Raw genomic sequence first — 22,276 nt, 5'->3', positions numbered from 1 at the left:
GGCCTTCTCACATTTCATAGGATTTAGTAGTTCGTTTTATATATTACCTCTCAAACCTAATTTTAGTCATGCTTCCAAATGAATCTTTGTATTCGCAACTTTCACCATGCAAAGGAAAATAGTAGTTAGTGTATGCCAGCCAGGCAGTTACACAGATCCAACTATTGGTTTGGAGGCTCATCATAATTTAATGTTTTGAGATCAAACCTTATATATATGTGTGTTCACAAAAAGTACAAATAAAAGTTAGATATACATCTCAAAACTCACTTTCTTTCATCCCAGCAGTAAGTCTAAATTGTGGACCCTCCAATGCACTAAAGAGAGATATACTGGTCGCAATGTGTTGTCATTGTTCAAATTGATTTTAGGTTATATACAGCGACAGGATAGCACATTTTTTATACCATCAATGTGATTTTACCCTTTATTCTAAATTACCAATCAATGTTATTAAATAAAATTACCTGCAATTATCTTTTAAATGACCTGATTATGTAGATAATTCTTAAACCGGTAGTGCATAAAACTGAAATTGATTCAAATTCAGTGGTCTGCAGAGTGTAGGAATAGGAGTAGAACAACAATGCTGCCATAATTCTTCTTGACCTGAGTAGTCTATGGCTATGCTTCTAAAAAGTAAGTAAAATGTTTACAAGGGTAAAAAATGAACAAGTAGGCTATTCCTTTTCCTTTGTTACTGAAAAGACAAATTAATAAAACTACACATGAAAAATAAATAAATATATTGCTCACTCACATCTATGAGACAGAGTGAAAAGAAAAAATGGAATATTTATAAAGCATGTACTTTGTGGTCTTTCCTACTACTATCTCTTAATGAATTTATCCTCATATAAGTCATCATGGAGAATATATTAGACTGTTCATAGTCTAAAAAACTCTCTCTCCAGTGGCATAGATATTCCAAAAGATGGCTGTGATAAAGTAGAGGCAAGCAGTGAGTGTTAAAAATGCTTGGAAGGATCCTAGCCACTGTACAAAGAACCCTGTTCCAATTGTGCTGATTATAGCTGCCAGTGTTCCAGCTGAATTAGAAATCCCTGTTTGGATAATAGAAAACATGTTAGGTGCACGTAGAGGCCATTTGGTTTGAAGTATAAGAAAATTTGGTCTCCATACAAAATTCCTAATAACATATGCACGGAGGCGGAGCCAGGATTTGAAGCTTATGAGTTCTGGATTCTAATCTTTTAAAGTTACTAGGTTCTAAGATAATAATTTGTACATATTCAATGCATTCTTAAGACAAGTACCGAGTTTAAATCAAAGCTGTTGTGAATGGCCGAATCCGTAGTGGACACTCTTCCTCCACCCCTACACATGCAACTATGATTTCCGGTATAAAATCCTGCATGACTAATATAATAGCTATAGGACTAATACAACTTGATTATAGGGATATGGAGTTCAATACCCCAAACCAAACATTTTATTATTAATTCTAGTAACTTATAAGGGAATCTCTAAGTGTTCTTTTAATGCGGAGCAATTCGTGGATTAAAGTATTTAAAGACAAAAATATCCTTAAATTATGCAGTCCATCATAATAATCCATGTATTATTATTCACCGCATGACAGCCTGTGTATCAGTGTATCATTATTCACCTAATTAACAATACCTGCATTATTATTCACTGCATTAACTGCTCTGGCATTATAAACTCAACATAACTAGACCGCAACCAAACAACCCCTTAGAGTAGCAGAAGTAAGATTAATATAAATACATACCATGTAGAAATCCTGCATACTGAGGTGCAATATCCTGTCCAAAAAGAAAAAGGCAAGCTAAGTAAATAGACTTTCTTTCAGAGTAAAGCTAACTGTCAATAAATAGCTTTAGAGGTTAGTTGGAGGAAGAATCAACAGTCACTTGTGAGAGATTATAGAATTGCGATATGTTGGCTTACTTGCATATTGAGTAGAAAACCAGCTTGGCTGAAAGCGCTGAAGCTCAGAGCTATAGTTATCAGCACTGATGCAACCTCAGGTGTTTTGGCAAAATTCAAGCAGAGCAAAGCCACCCCGGGTCCAATGAAACCGATAGACTGCAATATTTAAGACATAATAGACGTGGGAATTTGATAAAAATTTCAATACACATCATGAAAATGGACACATTCAGATGAAAATAGACCAAGATTTTGGATCAGCGCACCCAAAAAAAAAAAAAACTAGAATTAGCTATGAACTTCGTCGCTAAATTGCTCGTAGCTAATAGATTTTTTTGATAATCCGGCGCTATTCCTGTTACTGACGGATTTTGTTGTTTAGCTATAAAATTTGTCTGTCGCTAATTCCTGTTCTTTAAGTAGCACGGTACCCCCACTTCGAATAGAAAAGAAACGGATTATCCACGTACTTTTCATATCTATAAATGATAATTGGGGAGTAGAAGTGCGAGGAAATGAAGAACTACTCTTGTGCTATATAAATGTAATCTAAGTTACTCGGACTCGGGTGCGGGTGTCCGATAAGGGTGCGGATCTAGATGTCGGATCCTTCATGATCTAAATTTTAAGATTCGGGGATACGGATCTATTATCCGGGGATTCGGCTAAAAAAATTCAAATATCTAAAAATAGAGTTATAAAACCTAAATTATGGAATATTATGTGGAAAACTTGAGGAAAAAGATATTGATCAAAAGGAGAATTCCTGAAGGAGATAAAAGGAAACGAGGACAAAATTTTTATATACAAGGTATTCCATTTTCTTCAATTTCACCTTAGCTTTAGTTTTGATTAAAGAAATCATTGAATCTGTTTCTACGTCGATTTTGATCAAAGTATCCAAAATCGGTTGACCGGATCGGATATCCCACACCCACACCCACACCCATGTCGTGTCGACACGGGTGCCTTGTTCATGACTGTTTCTTCAAAGAAGGTGTAATTCTTGAGAAAACATCATATCATTATAGGCCTTTTCTTTGTGATCACTATTGACAATGTAAACTACAAATTTCGTATTATGTCTCCCGAAAAAAGTTATAAATCCTTTTGCCCTTTGTGCCCATTAAAAGGAAAAAGAAACCTGTTTCGAAAGGCAGATAATTACCTGCATGACTTTCCTGACAAAGGTCAATGAGTACCCTGCTTTGATTAGGAAATCTGATGCAGCTCCGGCGACATAGCCTGAGATTGCCATTGTGCCCCAAGGTACTGCACTAAACCAAGCTGCTTGCCTCAAATTCACATTAAAAACCTAGCAACAACGGAAACAATTTCATTCATATCAGAAAAAATTTCAAGGTTTTCTTATAATAGGCTCTCAGTCTGAGCACTTAAAAGGTCCTAGCATATTCGCAACCACAAGTTAAAGAATGTAACTTATGACATATTATATAGAGGTAGAGGGTACTTCTTTAGTTTTAGTTTTTGACCGTTGGCCAAAATTAATTATGGGCGCTAGCCAAAATATACAAAACATATACACTGATTAAGCATGTCATATGTATATTATATGTATATTATATGTATATTATAGGTGTATTTATACTTAATATACAAAACCTATACATTTTGGCTATTATTTTTTTGAGCTGTCCAAAATATGTATTTATCCCAACTTTTTTTTATCTTCTAAGAGAGATGAACTCATGCAAGATATTCATCATTTTCAGAGGCAAAAAGGCAGATGAAATAAGGGAACTGTGACTCACTGTTTTGAAATAAACAGGCATCCAGGAGAGAAGAACAAAATATCCCTGCAACAAGTTAAAAGAGTTTTAAAGGTCATTATACAATCTCCAAAGTTCAACATTTTATCACAAAAAGTAACAACATATATGCTCTGATACCAAGAAGGAACCGAGTCAAAGAAAGAAAGAGGTACCCAGTTATTAGTGACGTTAGCGAAGATGATAGCCCAAGTGGGCATTTTTGACAAGAGCAGTCGCAGTGGTGGAAGTTCTCCTTTTTTTAAAGGAGGAGAATCTGATTTCCCTGCTTGGATTAACCTCAACTCTGTTTTTGTGATAGAATTGCTTTCTTGTGGATCATTTGTCACCCGGCTAATCCATGTTGTAAGCCAGAGAAGCCCAAGAGATGAGAAAAGGATGAAGGGACCAGAAATTCCAACCGAGGTCATAAATAATGGGGTTAGCACCAAACCCACAACATTTCCGAGATGAAACCCGCCCATGGATATTCCAACAGCAGTTGCCCGTTCATGGCATGGAAACCACCTGCATAATTGGAGGCACATACAAACTCAGCCTCTGTTGAACTTGTAGAAATTTTCTTTCAGTAACATAAAGCCATAGAGGTTTCCCTTAATTTGACGCTCCAACCCATAGTCAAAATAAATGTACAAGGAACCATCAGATTTTAAATCTTATAGCCTGTTTGGCCAAGCTTCTAAGAAGCCAAAAGCGCTTATTTTAGAAAATTGAGGTGTTTCGCTTAGCTAAACCCTAAAATAAGTGTTTTTGAGTAGTAGCAGAAGTTGTTTTTCAAAAGCTAAAAAAGATAGCTTTTTCCCAAAAGCACTTTTAGGACCAAGCAAAATTACTGCACTATATTGGCAAAGTGCTTTTCAAATTGATTAGTCAAAACACAAACTTAGTCTTTGTAGGACTTGTCACTGTCTGCAACTTGAGCACAAAAGCTTCACCTTAACTAATATGCCAATAACAACAGTGAAGGTCAATTAGGAAAAGTATTTCCAGTATTTAGAAGGAGTATTCTCAGTTCGCCACAAACCGAAAATGAGGCAACTTCAAATAAATTGTGGCTCACAATTATTCTTTTAGTACAGATAACACTATAACAGATATTCGTCTTTTTTGAGGAAAAAAATATTACGTATATTCTTAACCATATAGTAAGTCAAAACATTGTTGTATTCCTATAAAGTACTTGGAGAAAGTAATTACCAAAAAGTCTTGGCTCGGTCAAATTAAGCGAATTATAGTTCTAGGTGTTTACCTGGACAAAAGGGTGTTCATGGAAGGCAAAGCCACTCCTTCAGCAAGGCCAAAGAAAGCACGAATAGCCAAGAGACTGATTGTGGAGTGATTTGCTGCCCATGGAGTAAGGAGAGTGGCCAGAGACCAAAGAGCTGCACCCCAAGCAATCACTTTCTTTCCTCCATATTTGTCAACTAACGCTCCTCCAATCACCGAGGAAAATATGTAACCCCAGAGGAAAGATGACTAGCAAAGAAACAATTATTTCATCGTCAGCATTATAGACAATAAAATATGCTCAATAAATGCAATTCCTAGTTATAACTCTTTTTCGTTAATCTTGACATTCCTTACTATATACATGAACAATGGCCAGGTCAATGTGTTACTCTGTATTGAAGAAGCAGAAGCTGGGAATAGGTTTTAAATTGATACTTCAACTACATGTCTGTTACATACCCAACTGACATGGTGACATTACATCCTGCATCAACCTACTTCACTTATATAGTCTGTTTGGAGCATGAATATTCCTATCCAAAGATGTGTGATCAACAGAAAACCTCAAGCATGAATCATAATTATGTTTAGATGGTGTTTGACAAATTTAAAAAGTGCTTTTAAGCCCCAAAAATGGTCTACCCCAACTTAGAGCCCGTTTGGATTTAGCTTAATAAAAAAGGTTTTGGCAATAGACCAACTTATAGTTTTTGGCCTGTTTTAAGTTATTTTAGCTTAAAGCACTTTTAAAGTCTGCCAAACACCAAAACAAGTCAAAAGGTGTTTTTAAGCTGGTTCGACCAGGTGGCTGCAAATGACCATCGCCTCTCAAATAATCAAATATCTGGTAACTCTGGTACTGTTGAACTGAAAGTTTAAGTTCAAACATCGATAATAATACACTATTAACTTTCCCTTTACACAGGAGGAATTCTGATTGTAACTTTAGCATGCACAACTACTGGATAATATCATTACTGTGGGAAAGTACAGGCCTAAAAGAAAAGAATAAAGTGGATGAAGGAGGAAACTGAGACAAGGTTATGCGATAAATCCAGAGTTTTGCCACCTAGAAGTTGGAGAAAAGATTAAGAATTTCTCATTTTAGATAAATATTCAAAGCCTAATCTATATCTTTATGTGTGTATAACCTATGTGTTGCTCCATTTGTTTTGTATCTTGATATTTTGTTGTCTTATTTTTCTTGTAATCCTGCATTGACTATGTTTCTTTTTGAGCAAGTGTCTATCGAAACGCAGCCTCCATTCTTACCCCGCATGAAAGGTAGAGGTAAGGTCTGCGTACATCCTACCCTCCTCAGACCCCACTTGTGGGATTACACTGCGTATATTGTTGTTGTTGTTGTTGGATTCAAAGCCAAACAAGGTGATATCACAGTAGGCAATGAAAAAGGTAATATAACTGGATACAGGTACGGTGAAACACTAAGAGATTATGTGAGTTCTCGAAGGGCTTAAAATGAGAAGAAAACATACATCAAAATCTTCATAACGAAATAAAACACCAAAATAAACAAGTGTTCATACATTACATTCATAATATCTTTTATTTTGACGTTATATTGTATGAGATGATTAATAGAAAGACTACATGTTTGATCAATATTACATTATCATCCAAAACTCCTTAATTAGACTAAAGGAACTTTCTGTAAGCTAGTAGGACAGACTTTTTTCTCTTTGTCCCTTCTTTTTTTTCACGAACAGTTGAAGTACTTTGTATTCATTGTGCCGTTTTGAATTGTTTAAAGATTAGTTAATCTTAGTAGTTAAATTGGACTAATTTAACTAGTAAGATTAACTTTAAACACTTTAAATTATATATGATCTAAGTACTTCAAAAGTTAAAAAGTAATCATCTCCACATAATTGAGTTTTAGTTGCCTAAGACTAAATAGATAAACTAAAAAATATTTCAGTGGTCAGATTGTATAATTTTGACTAAGATATCAACTTAGGTCAATCAATTTAAAATAGAGTATAAAATTTCTGGGCCTACTTGTCGAATAGTTTTATTCCAGAGCTACCAGTCGAATAGCAGGCCTCCCTCAAACAAATGATTAATAAATTTTTTTTAATATAAATTAAATGAGTAATAAACCTACTACAAAGGAGGGACAGTCCTGAAAAATGAAGAAGATTAGTAGGTGGATTTCACTTTCAATTGTTGTTTGGTACCAATGACTACTCTTTCAATCCAACCCTCTCTGCCCAAGTCCCTTTCTTGGGGGCACATTTTTTTCTTCTTCTACCAACCAATGTTAGAAGCAGGAAAAATAACTCGCCCTCAACAGTGTGACTTAAGGGTCAATAAAGTGAATAAATGTCAGACGAAGGTTCAAATTCCATTAGAAACAAAAATTACTAGGTGATTTTTTCCAATTTACCTAAGCATAACATAATAGGTGAAGTTACTCAGTACTTACACTGGTAGAAGATAATAAGTACCGAGTGAAATAGTCGACATGAGCACAAATTAGCCCAAATATTTAAATGTTTGAAGAAATAACAGGAAAGTGGCACCCCTTTTTGGGAGCAAGGAAAATGCTTTTAATAAAACCAACTAGAAGGGACCCAAACAGTAACTAAAACTCTCAGAAATACCAAACCAAGGCCAGAGTAGAGGTCCCACCCAGATCAGAATCCATCCTCACTCTCTGCCTGAATGTGGATTTCCTAACAAGACAAAGCTTGATGATTCATGTGTACGTTTTTCTACAGAGTTCTTCTCATTAAAAGTCTCACTGCCTACGTGTCCAAATAAGTCCGTCCACTAAAACTTAAGCATCTATGAAAAATCACCTATCATTTTTTGTCTCAACTGGGATTTGAAATCTTATTTCGCATTATTTTCACACGCTTTATTGACCGCTAGACGTACCTTGAATGAAAGTTCATCTCCTTAAAGGTAAAGAAACTTGCATCTTCCACTTGAAAGAGTTAAAAGCTAACACCCTTTTTTTGGGCAAGTTACACATTCGGCCGAAATTACATTCGCTAGCCAAATATACAAAAAATATACACTATTTTTGTATCAAATATGTATATTATACATTATACAAAAAATATACACATAAATAATAGCTAGCAAATGTATATTTTTTGTATAATACACATTTGTTGGCTATTATTTTCACACGCTTTATTGACGTACCTTGAATGAAAGTTCATCTCCTTAACGATAAAGAAACTTGCATCTTCCATTTGAAAGAGTTAAAAGCTAACACCATTTTTTTTGGGCAATTTACACATTCGGCCGAAATTACATTCGCTAGCCAAATATACACTATTTTTGTATCAAATATGTATATTATACATTATACAAAAAATATACACATAGCCATATTTTTTGTATAATACACATTTGTTGGCTAATTTTCATACAAATGAAAGTTCAAAATAAAGATATCTTCCATTTGAAAGAGTTAAAAGCTATTTTTGTATCAAAAATATACATATTTTACATTATACATTATACAAAAAATATACACATAAATAATAGCTAGCAAATGTATATTTTTTGTATAATACACATTTGTTGGCTATTATTTTCACACGCTTTATTGACTGCTAGACGTACCTTGAATGAAAGTTCATCTCCTTAACGATAAAGAAACTTGCATCTTCCATTTGAAAGAGTTAAAAGCTAACACCATTTTTTTTGGGCAATTTACACATTCGGCCTTCCGGCCAAAAACAATTACAATCGCTAGCCAAATATACAAAAATATACACCATTTTGTATCAAAAATGTATATTACATTAATATACAAAAAATATATATTTGCTGGCTATTATTTTGGTGGGCGGCTATTTATGTCAATCTGGCCATATCTTAGGCTTTTTCTTGCTTTCCATTCTTTCAGTAGTATTCCTATTTATTAACAGACTTGGCAGGTAAATAACAGCTACCATTCTGATCAACCACAAATGCACAAAAACAAAATATATTGGAATAAACTACTTATGAAATTAGAAATAATGAATACATCATCACATACAACAAAACAAGAAAAAAAAAAAGAATATACCTGAACAATACCCAAAAAGGCACTACTCCAACCATGTTTAGCAGCTAAAGGAACAATAGCAACAGACATAACAACTCTATCAGCATTACACAAACACATAACACATGCCATTAATGCCACCACTTTATATCTTTCTGCCACAATAAACTCTCTTTCTTCACCTACCAATAATCCCCTTTCTATTCCCTCTGCTCTGCACTTCACACTAAATTCTCTCTTTTTTTTCTCCAAAAAAAATTCATTTTTTAATCTTTTTTCTCCACCAAAAAGATTCAAACTTGACCATTTTTTTTGGATTTTTGGTTGAAATCCTAAATGGGTTTTCCTAAATTTGATTAATCCAAAATGGGTATTTGAAAAAGATGAAGAATGTGGTTGAATTTTATTGCTAAATCTAACAGCTTCCATTGGGAAAAAAGAATCTTGAATTAAGGGTATAAAAGAATGAGTCTTTTTTTGTTGTTGTTGTAATGTGTACTAGAACAAGCTCTTTATATGAACCATTTTGATAATATTAACCAAAATAATAATGAAAAGGGGTTGTTGATGAGGATAAATTGGATGCATTTATATAGAAATTTTTGGTGAGAGAAGGAAGAAAGAAATGAGAAGGAAGAAGAGTGCGTGTCTGGGTTGGTGAGTTTTTAAGGACTTGTTATGGAGTAGGACTTTTCCTCTTTGAGGGTATTTTTGTCCATTTAAAATTATTTACTACCTAACAAGAAAATAGAAATGTTGGTGATGCATATATCTTGTGTACATACGTACACATATTTATACAAAATATGTGTATATATACACAATACATGCTAAATACTTATCTGTATCGAGTGTCTACAGAAGCTAAAAAAATAGTTTTTATCCAAAAACACTTGTTTGAGAAATATACACTTAAAACCTCTTTTTAAAAGTTTAGTCAAACATTAATTGCTGCTCAAAAGTATTTTTTAGATTAATTGGTCAAACATAAACTGCTTTTGGGCCAAAAGTACTTTTTTGAGAAGCTAATTTTAGAAGCTTAGCCAAGCAGGCTAAAAGTCTATCTATAAATATATGTAATGCATTGATTGATTTGATATAACTATCTAGTTCAGATAATTTTCTACTAAAAGGAGTAAAAACAATTAATTGACATTAATCAAAGAACTTTGGAATTCAAACTTCGAATATTATATACGCAACGATTTAAAATGTGACATCTCAAAAATGCATATCCGCAGTGTATATTTTCTTTTCAATAATATAACATTTAGATAGATTGTATCGTTTTCTGTCATTACATAATGTCATGCATTAACAATGTGAAGGATAAACCTACAGAAAAGTAGGGTAGGTAAAATAATTATAAAAAGGTAGGGTAAAGAATAAAATATGATTATTCGATAATGAGGAAAAATAAAAATGCGATCACACCAAAGTGATCATTACAAAAAATGAAATTTTTTATCGTTACATAATGATATATTTAAAGATACGATACAATAAAATTTAAGTAATAATCAAAATAAATAACAAAATACAATACAATAGGCAACAGCCATCCAAACAAGCGGCATTTCAAATATTACCATTATATTTAAATAATTTAATATTTTCAAAAGTGGTTGTATTAATTCGACATTGCAAAAGGGCAGTACCGTCCATGAAAAAATAAAATCAAAAAAGGTTAGAAGTAGTCTAAAATTTGAAGTGCGATACGTTGGCAATACGTGGAATTGACTAAGGCCAGTCATGTCAACTGCCAACAACCCTCAATATCCGCAGCTACTACCTGACCGCCCCTTTTGGTGGCTAATACCGGAAACCGACTTCTCCGGTCAATCGGTTGACTCCATTTAAAAAATTACTACCAAAAAAAAAAAAAGTTGACTCCAATTATTTTGCTTGATTTACCTATGGTCAAAACAGAGTTGTGGTTAACAACCCAAAACTTAAAAAATAGATTGAATCATTGACCTTATCTATACAATTATTAAAATTGAGTTGCGGTAAAAGCGAAACCTTCTAGTAATTTAAAACTTATAGGCATTTAGATATAATTCATCGATATTTGAAACTAAATTGAAAAAATAAAATCTCAAATACATAATTGTATTTGCACATAAAAATACCATTAAATTTTGTGAGTGAAAACTTTAAAAACCTCTAAAATCTATTTTTAAAAAAAATTTAAACTCTATATCTTGAATTTAAAACTGAATTCAAATATTTGAAATCTTATCTATGGGCTAAAGGATATGTGAGCAATGAGCATACAATAACTCCTAAAAAATTGTTGAAATCTTATCTATGGGCTAAAGGATATCACTACAAGAAAACATGAAATTAGCACGGACAAAATTTCGAGCAAAGAAAATCCCATGCTAATATCATTTAGCTACGGATTAGCTTATAAGAAAATCTAATTAGCGATGAGCTATTTAGCGACGCATTAGCTAGGGATTACCGACAAATACCGTAGCTAATTCCATATTATCTTGTAGTGTATTTGGGTCGGGTTCATTTCTTTTTAGTTTATTCGGGTCAACTTAATAGGCTTTTTTTTATTTGCAAATATGAAAATTACATCTCAAAAATCAACATAATTAGCATCTTAAACAAGGAATCACACTTATTAACACCCATTAACAATGATAAGTTCAACATTTTCACCCTTGCATCTCTTATGTATATTAAAAAATGAATTTGCAAAGTAAAATAACATCTTCAATAAGGAAATATAATTACACCAATCAAAATAAGAAAAATAATAGAAAAACTCTTCAATAGGTAAATACACCCCATAAGTAAATGTAGAATTAGATAAACTACAAGTTCTCAAAAATAAATCATAAATTTCATGTTTTTTCTAAGCATTTAAATTTCAATCACAATTTAAGTAGTAAAGTGATTTAAATTGAATTTAAGAATTATAGAATAGCATAAATTTTTATAATATACTCCTCTGTCCATTTTTATTTGTCCACTATACCAAAAATAGATGTCTACTTTTACTTGTAAGTTGTATAGTTTGAAAAATAAGAGATAATTTACTATTTTATACCTATTTTATCCTTATTATTAAGTAATTTTATTTATTGTTTATTAAGGATGTCAAATATAGACAAGGAAACATGAACGAGGGAGTAATAAATAAAAGAAATTATAAAAAAAAAAAAATTGAATTTTGATCTCAATCCAAAATTCATTGAAACCCAAGTTTTTTAGATTTAAATACTCATGATTTGTGATTAAGAGAAATGCTTAATTTAAGGGTTTTTGAAGTTTTTATTTGTGTGTTCAAGCTAGAGATCACATATAAAATAATAGGATAAGAGGAAAGACAATATAAATAATAAAAAAATAAATAGAAAATTGGGAGAGCCGAAAAGAAATTACGAAAAAACTAGAGTTTTGTTCAAGATAATTCAAACTAACATTTTGAGCTATCAAATATTTAGTCCCAACTCCCAACTAAAGTCCTAAGTATAATCATTTTTATCTTTCAACTAATACACTGAATACCATTTGTTTTTACCCTTCTCAATTAAGTTAATTTGATGAAAATAAAGTTCTTTGAATTAAGTGAATAGTTAGTTGAGGACTTTTACATATCTTACTAAGTGAACGGCACGTAACATGGATGTCCTGGAGTTTCTGCATCCTTCCCATGTGTTGCATGACTTGTGTTGGGGGCCTGGGACGTTTTACACTAACCTAACATTTTGAGCTATCCTATAGTCCCAACTCCCAACGAAGTCCTAAACTATATACAATTTGTTCACATGCTTTTAAGCCCATTGCTATCAGTAAATTTCAAGCTAGTCACAAAACGTTACGGAATCTCACAATGCATCAGCCCCAGACTCAAACCTTCTTGAAGTTATATCAAGGGAAAAAGTTAGAAACTCAAAATACCACTCAAACAATCATGATGCGGCAAGAAAAGGGTACATTAAATTGAATGAAAAATAAGATTATCAGTAGTATAAAATTAAAAAAAAGAAAACAAATAAAGGAAAAATATTTTTTATTAATGTATTTGAATATTTTAAAATTTTACATAGTCTTGTTATGCAGTTTTTCTTTTATTTGTATACTTTTTTTTTTACCTTACACATAATTTTTGGATAAGTCACTTGGTAAAGTTTCTTTGTTAAGAGAGGAGGAAGGGGGTGGTTGGGGGCTAGAAAGAAAAAGAACAATTGAAGATCTAAGACTTCAAGTCAAAGGAAAAAAATAATAAAAGAGAGAAAAAAAGAGAAAAAGAAAACAAGGAATTAAGGTAGTTGTTGTCCTTGCTAAGGGCATATCCTCAACTACCAACAACAACCATTTTAGGTGGATTTACTGGAGACCGGCTTCTCCAGTCAAATATTTGAGTCAAAACTTACTCTCTCTGTTTCAATTTTACGTGGCGCAGTTCGAATTACGAGAGTTAAACAATTTAATTTTGATCATGAATTCGGATATGAAATTTTTAAGTTTTTAGAATAAAATTTACATATCTGAAAATTACGTAAAAAGTATTATAAATTGATATAATAAATAGTTTAAAATATTTATTATATCATATATTGAGACGAATACATGATCTTCAATGAACATGATCTATCATTTTAGGATACCGTGATATCTGACCAAATAGTGGGGTCACAAAATCTAGTTTATATATTATAGGGCAATTCATATGTGACAAAAAAAATGTAAACAGCAAAGAAAATTCATATGTGACAGACTAATTTATCTTAAATCTAACATACCTGTGCTTTTCACATTACAATTTACTCATTATAGTACGATGTATTGATTTCATCTTGAATTCATAGTCTGATTCATTGTACTGTTTGATTAGCTAAAATGTAGCTGTGGGAAGTAGTTGTGCAAGTATTTCTTATTTATGTTTTATTAGATCAATAAAAAAAAACTCTTGCATATTCTAATGATGGGGAGTTCGTATTTTTCTCGAAGGAATTAAGAAAAAGACAAACTGCAAAAAGCTAAAGAAATACACGTCGCCGGAGGCGAAACTGGTATGTACCATATGTGTTCACGTAAATTCAATAATTTTTTGTCAGTTAGTGTATGTATTAATAAATTTGCTAAATATTTGTAAATATTCGACTATAAATTCTTTTACTATTAATTACATATATCAACTTAATATCATCATAAAAATCCATAAATTTTAAATTATGGATCTTTCTTTGCTTATATCGACTTTCCAAAAAAAAAAAAATTCTGTCATCCAAGATCAAAACGAGTAAATGCATGCATATAATTTCTAGGGCTGGATCAACAAGATAAGGGGGTCTAAAGCGAAATTTCACAGAGGGCCCTATAACGTTTTCAAGAAAAGATTGTTATATATATATATATATATATAATCTACTTTTCTAGATTTTTGAGATGCAAACTCATTAATTACTGTTTTATAATTGATTTGCTCTAATAATTCATTTTCAATTGATAATATAGTTAATCCATTCAATTTCTCTTGAGACATTGTTGATCTTAGATAAGATTTTATCAATTTTAGTTTGGAAAAACTTCTTCGATCGAGGCAACGATTCAGAAACTGTTAACATTATTCTATGAGCAATATATGTATTTGGAAAAGAATCAAGTTTTTTTATTTGATTGAGTATTTCGATTAGATCATTATCTTCTACATTTATTATTTCTTTCAACACTTTTAATTCAACGAATAAATCTAAACCATCAATATCAGAAGAACTATTTTGTGTTAAAGAAAGTTCAAGGTTAAGACAATATTTTTTCAAACTCTCATTATCTAGTGATCTCAATTTTTTACCACTAACTAGAAAGCCAAAAATATTTTCATACGCTTCAAATTGTTCAAATCTATTTTGAAGTGATATTATATATAAGAAGTAATCAACTCTAAAAGATTCTTCAAGAGACTTTTTGTGATTTCGTTATCTACATTTTCATCAAATTGTTTCTTTCTAAATATTACGCGTTTTTTTTTTTTTAATGAAAATCAGGTTCTATATTCATCTCAGACGACCTTTTTCCTTATCAAAAATCATAGCAGTTACAAATCCTTCTTTTCTATATTTTTGAAAGAAAGCAATTAGACCTCTTAGTTGATCTATGGCGGCATCAATATGCATATCTCTAGATTGTAAACTTTTACTAATTGAATTAACTACAAATAATATATCATATCAAATAACCATACCCAATAAAAATTCAAAATTTTCAAGTTCATATGTTGCTAAACAAGTAGCTTCATTTTTAGTTTTTGGATCATCACTAACTTCTAATTTTAAAGCATCTCTTATTTGTGGTGCTTGAAATCTTAATGCTTTAATACTTTCAATACGACTTTCCCAACGTGTTTGTGACAATGATTTAAAAGTTAGGTTGGGTATAAAATCTTTTAAAACTTTCCATCGCTTAGTAGAAGAAGGAAATAGCGTGTATATACGTTGTATCACTCCAAAGAATGATAGCTTTTGTACAAGAATTAGCCATGTCACAAAGTACCAAATTTAAATTATGACAACCACAAGATGTATAGAATGCTCTAGGATTTACATCGAGAAACCTTGTTTTGCACTCCTTGATATGTTCCTTTCATATTGGATCCGTTATCATATTCTTGTCCTTTTAAATTATCAATATCAAGTCCTACATTTTTTTTTATCTCATCTATAATAGCTTCAAAAAGACCTTTCCACTTATATCATCTACTTTTAAGAACTCTAAAAAATATTCATTAATTTTTATTGGAGCAGCTAAAATATCCACACTCCGCAATACAAAAGACATTTGTTCTTGATGGCTTGCATATGGAGTGCAATCAAGTATGATTGAGAAGTACTTTGTTTCTTTAATTTTTGTAATAATTTTATTCTTGATTTCACTTGTCAACAAGTTATCAATTCATTTGGTATATTATGTTCAAGGTAATGGTTATGGATTTCATCATGCTCAATTCGCCGAATATGTTCTTGCATAACTGGATCGAATTCTGCAATTATTTCAATTAGGCTTAAAAAATTCCGTTACTTTCTTGATAGATCTTTTCAGTTTTTTCCCCAAAAGCTTTTTTCCAAGAGTGATCATGGCAATGATTCTTCGCAATACATTTTTCCAATGCGCTCTATCTCTATTGATTTGTTCCTGCACATCTTTATCAATTGTTTTTTTTTTTGTGTAATCTAATTTCTAAATCAATCCACGCACTCATATAAATAATATGCTCATTTGTTACTTCATGGCCTTTAAGCTTAGAATTAAGATTTCTCCAATCATTACTACATTCACTAGCTAGTTTATTATTACAAGTACTAGAAGTTGTACTAAATAATTTACAACAAAAAAAAAACTTTATCCAACTTTAGAGTAAATTAACCATTTTATTTCATGTCTTTCCTCATTTGCCAGTATTTGAATATAATGTGTTGTAGAAAAATATCCGGAGACATTATCCTTTGAAACATTTATGTCAGTTATTCTAATTGGTCCTTTTTCTACTGATGGATCTCTCAACGTTGTATCTATAGTATTCCATTGACTTGGATCGTATATATTTTTAAATCATTTAGGAGTTCTGATTTTCTGAAACTGTGTCAGATTTCTCAGTAAATTCTTCTAGATTTTCTTCTTGGATATTATTATCATCTGACTCAACTCTATTAGGGATTTGTTCGTTTGAAGAACATCCTCCCATATTTTTCGATTCCAGATTTTTAATATTTGTTATAAACTATCAAGGGCTCCTTTTTGGGAGTTAATTAATTCTTCATAGTTTCTCCTTTTGTATAACCAGGTGCATATTTTCTAGTTGACATATTTAAATTGAATAATTCTAATAATAACTACAGCAAGCGTATATACAAGAATATTGACAATCACAAATTTTCAATAAGAAATATAATATAAAGCTAGAATAATAAAGCCTGGCTCAAGAATTTGATAAGTTGATATAATGATATCACTTCAATGTAATGATTGCACTTCAATGTAATGATTGCTTCTTGCAATGCTTGAAATTTTGAAGGACACACCAAAAAATAAATCTTAATCTTTTGTAAGTTTTGAAGTAGAATATTAGGAATTTAGGAGGCTTGAGAATAGACTAATAATAATGAAAAGAAGAAGTAAAAAGGTAAAGAGATAATATGGATAATATGTGATTTGTTAGAATATAAAGAGAAACTATTCCTTCCCAATGCAACGGTTTCAAATCCCAAAAAATTACTGTTGTAAATCTTCTCCTAAAATAACTCTCCTAACAATAGAAGATGGGAGTACAAATTTTTTTTTTTAAAATAATTAATATTATATAGAGTAGTTTTAGAGAAAGAGGGGCGCCCTCCCTACATTAAATGGAGAAAAAGTTGCTTTAAACTTCCTCCCCAAAAATAATATTCACGTGGATGTAACTAACCATACTAGTACTACTTTTATTTTTTATTTTTAAGTAGTAGTAATATATAAGTATATAGGATCATTTTATAAGTGGGCCCCCCAAAAATATAGGCCCTAAGCAATTGCTTGACCTGCCTTACACCTAAGCCGACCTTGATAATTTCTTTTGATATTGCACAGGCGATCAGTTTAAATAGTTTAATCTAATTATGTTCTAAAATATTCCATCATCAAATCACCACATGCCAACAAGTGTCTTATCTAACAATAATGCTGAAAATATAGACCAATGACTACTAATTAGTTGAATTTAACCTAACACGGAACAAGGAAAAACAAATTGTCACTTACAAATAAATTGACATACATGGATAGTAGAGTAGACCACATGTTTCATGTTGTGTTCATTGACAATATATATTTTTTAAAAAGTTAATGCTTTTAATTTCATATGGTGTCGGAGCAGATAAAGATCCCGGGTTCAACTCTCATTGTCTTTAACAATTGAAAATAGAATTTTCGTGTACTTAGCTCATGAAAAATTGTTGAGATTTAGTTTTAGTTTTAGAATGCATAATTATGTTTGGCTTAGCTGTTAGTTAGTTATGCTAGAGTTAGTTAGTTAGTGGAGAGGAGCTTGACAACTTATTGACAGCTCATGTCATCATAGGTCGGTTATAGACTTATAGTTAGTTTAGATATTTTTCGTTTCCTCTTGTATACTTGTATATATACTGCAGTTTACACAGAAATGAATTTGGATTTCATTTCCCCAACTTAAGCTCTTTCTTACCTATATCTCTCTCTCTCTCTCTCTCAACTTGAAGATATTTTCTAGGGATTCAACTTGAATCTCAATTGTTGCATTCTCAATCAAAGTGGTAATTCAATCCAGTTAGCTTAGATATAATTCAATCTAGTTAGCTTAGATTCAACTTGGTATTAGAGTCAATCTAGCTCAAATCGTTGATAGAGATCGATAAAATCCCCAAATCTATTCGTCATTTTTCGCAGATAAAATCCCCAAATCTGTTCGTCATTTCTTCCTGATAAAATCCCTAAATTAAATCTGTTTGTCATTTTCCCTAGATATGTTTGTCATTTAGTTTTTCAATATACAAACACAATTCACATAATTTTTTGTTTGTTTTGAATGTCACGCCCCGAAACCCACCCTAGACGTGACCGACATCCGACGTCATGAACAACATCGGAAGAACCTAAATGACACAATAATAACACTTGAACCCGCCAGGTTCAACATTCGCCTCCAACAGTTTATAAAGTAAAGGTAAACAAATCATAAGTATATGGATTAAATCAGTGGAAGTTTATAATTTAAACAATTCAACCAAAACATAATAGTGTGCTCGAAAGAGTTAAACAACAACTCTTCTTCTACCAAATTCGAATGTATACTAAGGAGCTTCGAAGAATAAGGAAAAATGTCTAACCCATCGGGTCGCAGCCCAGAAACTAATATAATTAAATGGAATTAAATAAATAGAGTGTCCCAAGAATGAATATGTGGGCTCACCAAATCAGCAGCAACCGCAAGTCCTTCCTAAACGCCCGAGTATCAAGAACTCCGTTCTTCACCGTTACCTAACATATCATCAAAAACAACAATGGTATGCCTGAGTACTTCGTACTCAATGAGTGCTTTGGGGACAACAAGTAATATGAAAATAAAGTACAATAATACATAAAGAAATCGATCACGAAAATCATGTGAAACCAATGTAAAGCGTTAATTCGGTTTGTGTATCTTAATATGAATTATCAAAACGATTATAAGGCGTTTGTCAAGACACAACTTCAAATATGCTTTTCAATTGATCATAATTAACAACAACAATTCCATGAAAAATAAGAATATCACACATGCTACTTGAGGCCCAAGAATCAAGCACGTCGAAGGGGTGATCGTAGGGAGGTTCCCCTTGTCGCTGACGCCACACCTTAATATGAAATTCAGCGGTGGCTATCCTTTCTCCCGAATAGCTAGGCATAATCACACCCGGTAGCGAATCCCGGTTGTCCACTCTTCCTCCCGAATGGCTAGGCATTATCACACTAGGATCCGTAGTGGCTACCGCTTCCCTCCCGAGTAGCTAGGCAAAACACAACAACCAATTTTCATAGATAGAGACAATTCATAATTCATTTGTAATGTAGTCACACATCATCAATTGTCATTGAGGTTCATTATGCCATATTGAAAGAATAAGTCATTTCAATCAATGTTTTGAAAACGTTTAACTTATTTACGAAAGATTTCCATGTCCTAATTCATCAACGAGAATATCATTACCAACCACTTAACCATTATTATTAAGCATCTCTTTTATAAGGAAGGCGTTCATAATATCATATACATATATAGGGTTTGTTACAATCTAGGTTTAATGTGGGTTTGTCCCCTCACACACATTAACCACCATTTAGACATGAATTAGAGTTCAAGAAACATGAAAAGATTACTTTTCTTTTCATTCATTAAAGAACTCAATGAAATTTATACTTCCAACAATAGTTTCAAAAAGTGATTTTTCATCCAAAATAAGTTTTCAAAGAGAGACACACCTTAAATCCCACTAAAAGCTAGCAAAACGGAACTCCCAAGGTTCAACAATCAATCTACAATGGATTTAGATGAGAAAGATTAAAGCTTTAATCTAATTCTACCCATATACCCCCTTTATAGAAAAACTAGGGTTTGTGTCTTGTAACGTGTTCTTGAACACTTTCGAATCACTAGCGGATTCTAATCTTGTGTAAACTTTCCTACTCTAACCCAAACTTAACAATAAACTTAGAAAACTTAGAAGTCTTACCTTTTAGGGCGAATCCACACACCTCTCTTCTTCCTCTTCTTGAATTTTCAAGAACCGAGTGGTTGGAGATGATTTATGATCACGAAGAGATGAACTTTGGTGTATGATTAATGATATTGAGTATAGACTCACCTTAGGGTTAGAGACTTCTTCGTGTTTTTTCTCGAAAAATAATAGGTTTAAAACCAAGCGGGAATAAATATAACGAAGTTAGGCTTTTAAAACAACATTTTCGATGCGGCGCACGGGGAAGCCAAAGCCTCTTCACACGGTACCGATCACGTAGCGAAGGCGATAACCTCGGTGCGCGAATGGCACTTCGCGCAGACTACGCAACGTCTAGTAATATGGGTATAACTTCTAGTACAGAGCTCCGTTTGAGCTCCATAATATATGGTTGGAAAGACATTTCAAAGACCTATAACTTTTATGTTTTGAGGTTTCTCAAATTCCTAATGCAAATACCCAAAAACTGGCCATAAGTACAGATTGTCTCAGACTTAGACGAATTTAGAAGGCCTTAAAAACTTCACTTTTTGGTTTGACTTCGAAACGACCGTTTATCACCCGAATTTATCCCGAATGGATTCATATAGTAAAAATATCAATTTAATACTAGTTTTGCATACATTCCCACCTAACTCGGATTTACGGGATATTACATTGAAACTCCAAATTTATGTTCTAATGGCAATCAAAGACAAAGATAATCTCATAAAAGGACAGTGTAGCTCCGCCGTTCCATTTACTCTCAATCGAGCTCCCTTTTCTACTTATTTCAAAACCTTTGACAACAAGTTCACTCTTCTACTACACCCTCACTCTTTAGTTAAACCAAAAACATTCATGTTCCCCTAACTTAATCCATCACCTCAAACCTCATCTCTTCAAGTCTCTCCTATATAAATTGACCATGTCTCAATCCCAATCCACCATCCTAAACACTCCAGAAATAGACATCACCATTTCCCCTCCAAAATCCCTAAACTCGTCTGAACCAAACCCTCAGAAATCACCCTCAAAATTGCTAATTCCTTCCGACCAAAATCCCTCATTCTCACCCTCAAAACCTATATCCTGTGTTCCTCTATGAACTCAAAGGAATCAGATAAGAAATTCACGCCTTCATCTCCGACCTTTGTTCCTAAAGAGAACCCAGTTTCGAATAAAAGTGGTAAGATACTATCGTTGTAGAAAGTTTTGGGGAATACCAAAGAAATTAAGCAAAATGATGGAGAGGTCGTAGTCACCAGTAATAAGGAAGAAATAGAAGGTTCCTTCGCTGATACAAAATAATAAGAACTTATTCGAGAAAAGATGGGTTCTGAGGAAACAACTATGGTATCTGAGGAGATAGTTGTGGTCCCTGAGGAAATGACTACTATACCAGGTTCCTCTGGCTCTGTTACTGAGGAACGAGGACTTCTTGAGAAAAGATTGTATCTGAGGAAACCACTGTGGTCTCTGAGGAAACAACTTCTATGCTAGATAACCCTACTCCCCTAGATAGTGCTAAAGCTGATGATTTAGACAGAGGATATTCCGAGTCCTCTGTCGATCTTCTCCTTGATGGGTTTCTCAATGAAAGGAAAAATAGTGGGTCAAATAGTTTGGTAAAAGAAGTTGAGAGTATTGCTGGGTTTGTAGATGCATTGAAGGGGTGAAACTATAGACGGACCTGGTACCTCTGTATAGAGGGACACCAGGTTCCCAGCGTGTGTCCACTATAACTGTGCCACTAGAAAAATTATCTATTGGAAAGGAAGCTAGTCCCGCTATTTCTTCAAAGGATGATGATGAAGAGGATGTAGCCTTAGATCTTGTTTTTAAAGGAATTATGGGTCCTTGCCTAAGGCCAGAGTAAGTAAGCAAAAACATGTTGCCGTTAAACGAAAACCAATCACTAGATCAGTGAAAGCTCAGTTAGACTCTTCCCAAAAGACTAACAAAGAGCAAACTTCATTAGAAAAAAACAAGCACCTGGTGAGAAGGTCGTTGATTGATGAGGAGGAGGTGCCATCAAAGAAGTTTTAGAAGTTGGTGATGAAGAGTATACATTTCAAGTTTCT

At 32.7% G+C, this 22,276-nt stretch overlaps 1 protein-coding gene across 1 annotated transcript; it reads right to left on the bottom strand.

Moving 5' to 3' along the window:
- Nucleotides 1–576: 576 nt before the first annotated feature.
- Nucleotides 577–9,612, bottom strand: LOC132057016 (probable anion transporter 3, chloroplastic). Its single transcript, XM_059449447.1, has 8 exons — nucleotides 8,989–9,612; nucleotides 4,957–5,183; nucleotides 3,863–4,214; nucleotides 3,690–3,734; nucleotides 3,086–3,232; nucleotides 1,936–2,073; nucleotides 1,757–1,790; nucleotides 577–1,064 (listed from the first exon to the last, which is right to left on the bottom strand). Exons 1-8 carry the CDS (start codon nucleotides 9,394–9,396, stop codon nucleotides 895–897), a joined length of 1,521 nt encoding a protein of 506 aa, XP_059305430.1. The 5' UTR covers nucleotides 9,397–9,612; the 3' UTR covers nucleotides 577–894.
- Nucleotides 9,613–22,276: the final 12,664 nt, after the last annotated feature.

The sequence above is a fragment of the Lycium ferocissimum genome, chromosome 5 (assembly GCF_029784015.1).
Source record: "Lycium ferocissimum isolate CSIRO_LF1 chromosome 5, AGI_CSIRO_Lferr_CH_V1, whole genome shotgun sequence".
Taxonomy (NCBI): domain Eukaryota; kingdom Viridiplantae; phylum Streptophyta; class Magnoliopsida; order Solanales; family Solanaceae; genus Lycium; species Lycium ferocissimum.
This window is presented reverse-complemented; position numbering and strand designations above follow the sequence as displayed.